The sequence below is a fragment of the Primulina eburnea genome, chromosome 2 (assembly GCF_022965805.1).
Source record: "Primulina eburnea isolate SZY01 chromosome 2, ASM2296580v1, whole genome shotgun sequence".
NCBI classification, from domain to species: Eukaryota; Viridiplantae; Streptophyta; class Magnoliopsida; order Lamiales; family Gesneriaceae; genus Primulina; species Primulina eburnea.
Window position 1 is genome coordinate 34,756,234 of NC_133102.1, and position 5,628 is coordinate 34,761,861.

Consider the following 5,628-nt stretch of genomic DNA (forward strand, 5'->3'; position numbering starts at 1 on the left):
CTCCCGAGTGCTAAGTAGATACTAATTATCTAACAAAAGATTGTAACATCCCTGTCAACAATCTATAATTAAATAACACAATAAGCACTAAAGTCTTTTAATGGCTTCAATAGCAAGATATGTCCTCCCGAACTATATAAATACCATCGATGTATTTTTCCCTTTCTTGTTTATAAATTTCTTTTTTCAAGTGATAATTTATAAACATACAAATCATTCAAGATATGGCCAATAAAATGAAAGCATTAAGATTGGAAAAATACAAATGAACAAGAAAGGAAACTTATATAGCATAAATTATAAATTTCAACACATGGTTTCTAGTTTTGTTCCATCATTCCTCTAGAATTAATATTTAGTTCATAATAATACAAATAACACAACAACACATAAATCTTAAACAAGACATATCAAATAAAAGTAAAAATAAAGAAAGAAGAACTTAGAACAAGAGTTTTGGAGTGTATAAGTTTTTGTCCAAAAGTGTGCAAGAACTTTGTTGAAGAAGATGAGCTTGATCTTCAATCCTTTCCTTGTAGCCTCCACCCTTTTTCTTGCTCCTCAATATGACCTAGATGATGAATAAGAGCATCCTTTTATAGTCCAGACAAGATTCCCCACGTAGCACACCATTTTCCTCTACTTTTATTCAAAGTCCACAAAGTTTCAGAATTTCCGGAATGCTGTTGGTACACGACCGCGGGTGCGGTAAGAGTAGGACCGCGGGTGCGGTGTACGTTCGGCAGAATTCCTCCTTTCCAGCGTGTGAGACAGCGGGTGCGGTCCTAGCATGACCGCGGGTACGGTCATGCTTCGGCTTTGCATCGCAGGTGCGGTGTGCTAGGGGCTGCGGGTGCGGTCATGCTTCGTCAAATTTTGTCCTTTGCACCTTCTAATTTATCATTATACTACTCCAAACTCTCATGTCTAAGCTTCCAAACCACAATAACAAAAACAACAAATCAAATAAAACCTGCTCAAGAATCACAAAATTCCAAGTTAAAAACAAGTAATAAAAGTACAATAAATTGCACTTATCAAACTCCCCCAAACTTAAGATTTTGCTAGTCACGAGCAAAACAAAATAACAAAAACAACCAAACAAATCATGAAATATTTTATAGAACTTGGCCTCAAGATAAATTTAAAACCTTTCATGCATTCACAATTCACATCAATTCAACCACTTGTTCATCCGGATAAAATCATGTGATCGGTTAATTCTCTTAACTTCTAATCTCTTCAACCATGTTTCAAATCATTTTCAATTGATTTCAAATTTTTACAAACACACATCACAAGGTCTTTTTCGGTAAAGATTGGGTTTAAAGCAATATTCATTCAAGAAATGGATACCCAATAAATATTTGATGCAATGAAGTGTGTATAAAATTGATCAATATTCTTACTCAATGAAAGTGTTTATCGATTGTTCATAGGCTAGATCCTCCCAATCACTCTCCACTAATATATTGGACAACTATGACTAGGTTAATATAATTTTAAATGGTTGTAATGTTAGGCCTTGGTTCAGGGCTACAAATAAAGATTAAAAATTCAAATAAGGGAGTAAATTGAATTTCATTTCTTTTTGAAAACTCCACTATTTCTTTTATCGCCATTTTTTATTCATTTCATCTCCTTTTCTCCCCTTTTTCTCCAACCTCATCAATGTATAATCATTCATTTTTTTCTTTTGTTTTCTTTTGTAGGAGAATATCACTTTCTTTAATCTTTTGAATTCTTACTCCCTTGAGAAGGTAGGAAATAATTGTATAAGATATTCAAAAGGTTGGTAATTGTGGGATACTTGAAAAAATATTCGAATGGGGGTCTTTTACACATATTTACGTATGCCATTCAAATTCTTATAAGCTCAAAGAGGTGACAAATGATAAATTAATTTTATTTGGTAGCTTGAAAGGCTCAATCGATCCAAAAATCACCTAAATCATTCCTAAATCATAAGTTGTCCGTATTTCGCCTCGAATGATGTTTGGATAGTTCTAGACAAAATCTCAATTCACCAACACAGATTAGAATCTAATCATCGTGAAAATGGTGTCTCAATGCATCAACCAAATACATATATATTCAAAAAGAAAAGTGCTTGGCTTCCAAGGAATTTCAAAAACACAATTCTTTGTTCATATAGGCTCAAAAGGGCTTCAAATGAATGTTTATGAACAATATAAATGGCCCAAATAAAATCAAAGATTGCCTCAATCATTTATGTGTTTGCAAAAAAATTTATTTCAATATCCAATGAAAATCACAAAGTTTTATAGAAATTATAAGTCTCAAACTTACCAATTCTCATGATTATTCTCTAAATTTTTCAAATTGATCGATTAACATGAATATAATGCATGACCTTTCTTTTCAATTCAAAAAAAAATATTTTTATCATTGGTCAATTCGAAATAAAAAAATTGCATGACTAAAAACACACAAAATAACCTAAATAAATAAACACACCAAATAAAATAAAATAAAACACAAAAAATTTAAACACACCAAATAAAATAAACTAAATCACAAAAATTTTAAACACACCAAATAAAATAAACTAAATCTCCCCCAAACTTAAACATGTGCATCGTTCTCGATGTAAATAAGCATGAAAATTAGGAGAATACACATACACTGGGCAACGACCGTCAGTGGTCATTGCCATCATCCTCATCTTCGTCGTCGTGGGGTGGTTGGAACTCTGGCGGGTGGTAAATGGGTGGCCACTGTGGAGGAGGTGGAAATGGATTGCCCGAGGTGAAAGCAAATGGAAATTGCTGAGCCAAGACCGATGTGAAATCCATCATATACCCCATGAATGTATCGGTCCTAAACCGAAACGCATCCATCTCTTGGCGTTGAACTCGCATATCCTCTTCCAACTGAGTCAATCTATCTCTCCTGTGCCTTTGTTGCGGTGGTGGTTCTTGAGCCTGAGCTTGGGCTCGTCTCTCTGCAGCTCTCCTATTGAATTCTCTTTCGGCTCTGCGTGCTGCAGCTTGGTCACCTCTGACTGCCCCATATGGTTGAATCACCAAAATTTCATTCTTTGGCTTCAACAATTCTTCGTTCGCTGCCCTAGTCACTCCCGCATGTTGGCATAAAACAGTGATGAGAGAGGGGTGGAGAAGTCCACTCGGAGAGTTACCTCTTGCATAATCAAGTATCGAATGCTGAAGCAATTGACCTAAATCAATTGCCTTCCCTGTCATAATGCAAAATGTGAGGATAGCCCTCTCCTTGATGACGGTAGTGGTGTGTTCGGTAGGCTTGATCCTAGCAGAAATGAATGAATGAATACCAATTTTTCGCAACAGTCTTCAGATCAGACTTTGCTAGGCTGATGTGCACATCGTCCCTCATTCTCCACTCGGCTCTCTGTATACAAATTGTTTGAAAAATACTATTATAATCAACATGCTCGTTCCGGTATTCTTCATATTCATCGTGCATTATTGCAGGGATACCATATAACGTGTTAATCGTATGTGCATCAAAGGCTACCCATTTTCCTCGCACAAAAACCGTCAACTGATCATACCTAACCTTGAGGTTAGCATAGAACTCTCTCACCAATGAAATGGCAGCGTCCTGTGGCTGCCTGCCAAACTCCTCCCACTGCCGAGCCCTAAGCATTTGTCCAATTTCAGTATGAGGGGCACTAAGATCAAATCCCCTTTCTTTTATAATGCTTCAATTCAAAATCTTGCCATATTGCTCCTCCGCCTTCTCATCATAAAACCGACTTGCATCGTAATTCACAGTTGATGAGGATGATGAACCCTTAGATTGTTTTCTTCTTGGAGGCATTGTGTCGAACACCTTTCAAACACCAAATTTACTTCAATCCAATTCTCAAACTTCAATGATTCTAGCACTCCCCCAAACTCAATACAAACAATATCTACACCTCAACAATTTACCCAACAATCAATCAACAATATCCACAATACCAAGAATGTACTTCACCAAATTTAAATTCCTTCCATAACAACTAACACCAATAATTTCAATTCTTCAACAAATATGCAATGAATTTGCTTACCTTGAGTGTGTTGAATTGTTTCTTGAAGAACAAATCAAAGCTCCAACCAAATTTTGAAGAAATTTTCGATCCCCTTTTCAAACCCTAGGTTTGTTGTTGATTCTTGTGGAAAGAAAGTGATATTTGAGGAAATGAGTGAAGCAATTTAGGTTGTAGTGGTAAATTTGTTGAAGGAATGACAAAAATTTAGAGTGAAAAGTGTTTGTTTGAGTGAGGATTTCGAAATGGAGGAAGGGTTTTGTGATAGGTGTTCTTCGATTGTGTCAAATTCTGCCCAAATCTGTGTTAAAAATCATCGACCGCGGGTGCGGTGCTGCTTCGATTTATTTTATTATTCCACGTTGTGCGACCGCGGGCGCGGTGTTAACAAGACCGCGGGTGCGGTGCTCTCTCGGCAGTTCTTGTATTTTTCAAAATTCATCGACCGCGGGTGCGGTGCTAGTAGGGACCGCGGGTGCGGTAGTGTTTCGGCATTTCTTGCATTATTAAACATTGCACGACCGCGGGTGCGGTAAAGTTAGCACCGCGGGTGCGGTGTTGCATCGTCAAAATTATTTTCTTCTTAAATTTTCAGTCCTGAAAAGAAACAATTGGGATTCATTAAATTTGGGAGGATATAAGCACACACTATTTTAAAAATACACAACCAAAAATAATCATGATACAAAAATAAAATCAAAACAGAAATAAAAATGCAAAAGAGAAACAAAAATTTGGGTTGCCTCCCAATAAGCGCTTGGTTTAACGTCTTCAGCCTGACTACCATCAGTCTATATCAAATTGATCCGCCCAAAGGAATGTTGTCAATGTGCCTTACTTCATTTCCATAGTATGGCTTAACTCTTTGCCCGTTCACCTTGAAAGTCCTCCCATCACTACATTTTAGCTCAATCGCTCCATGAGGGTACACTGTCTCCACCAAAAATGGGCCTGACCAACGTGATTTCAACTTACCAGGAAACAACTTTAGACGGGAATTGAACAAGAGTACTTGTTGTCCTAGTTTTAGTTCCTTTCGTACAATGAGCTTATCATGCCACTTTTTGGTCTGTTCTTTATAAATCTTGGCATTTTCGTAGGCTTCATTGCGGAATTCCTCCATTTCAGTTAATTGAAGTTTTCTTTCATCGCCAGCTGCTTTCAAGTCAAAGTTCAACTTTTTAACTGCCCAGAATGCTCGATGCTCCAATTCCATTGGCAAGTGATAGGCTTTACCAAAAACCAACCTGTAGGGAGACATCCCAATAGGCGTCTTGAACGCTGTCCTATAAGCCCACAGTGCATCATCCAATTTTATAGCCCAATCCTTCCGGTTTGTATTGACAGTCTTATCTAATATTTGCTTGATTTCCCGGTTGGATAATTCAGCTTGGCCGTTCGATTGAGGATGATATGCTAGTGCCACTCTGTGCTTCACATTGTATTTAGCCATCAGTGAGTTAAAAATTCTATTGCAAAAATGCGTACCTTCGTCACTTATGATGGCTCTCGGTGTTCCAAACCTGGTGTGCACAAACTTAACTACAACACGAGCATCGTTAGTACTGGTGGCGATTGCTTCCACCCATTTC

General features: G+C 37.3%; 1 protein-coding gene across 1 annotated transcript; it reads right to left on the reverse strand.

Moving 5' to 3' along the window:
* Positions 1-3,705: 3,705 nt before the first annotated feature.
* LOC140824249 (uncharacterized) lies at positions 3,706-5,297 on the reverse strand. Its single transcript, XM_073185845.1, has 2 exons — positions 4,875-5,297; positions 3,706-3,834 (listed from the first exon to the last, which is right to left on the reverse strand). Exons 1-2 carry the CDS (start codon positions 5,295-5,297, stop codon positions 3,706-3,708), a joined length of 552 nt encoding a protein of 183 aa, XP_073041946.1.
* Positions 5,298-5,628: the final 331 nt, after the last annotated feature.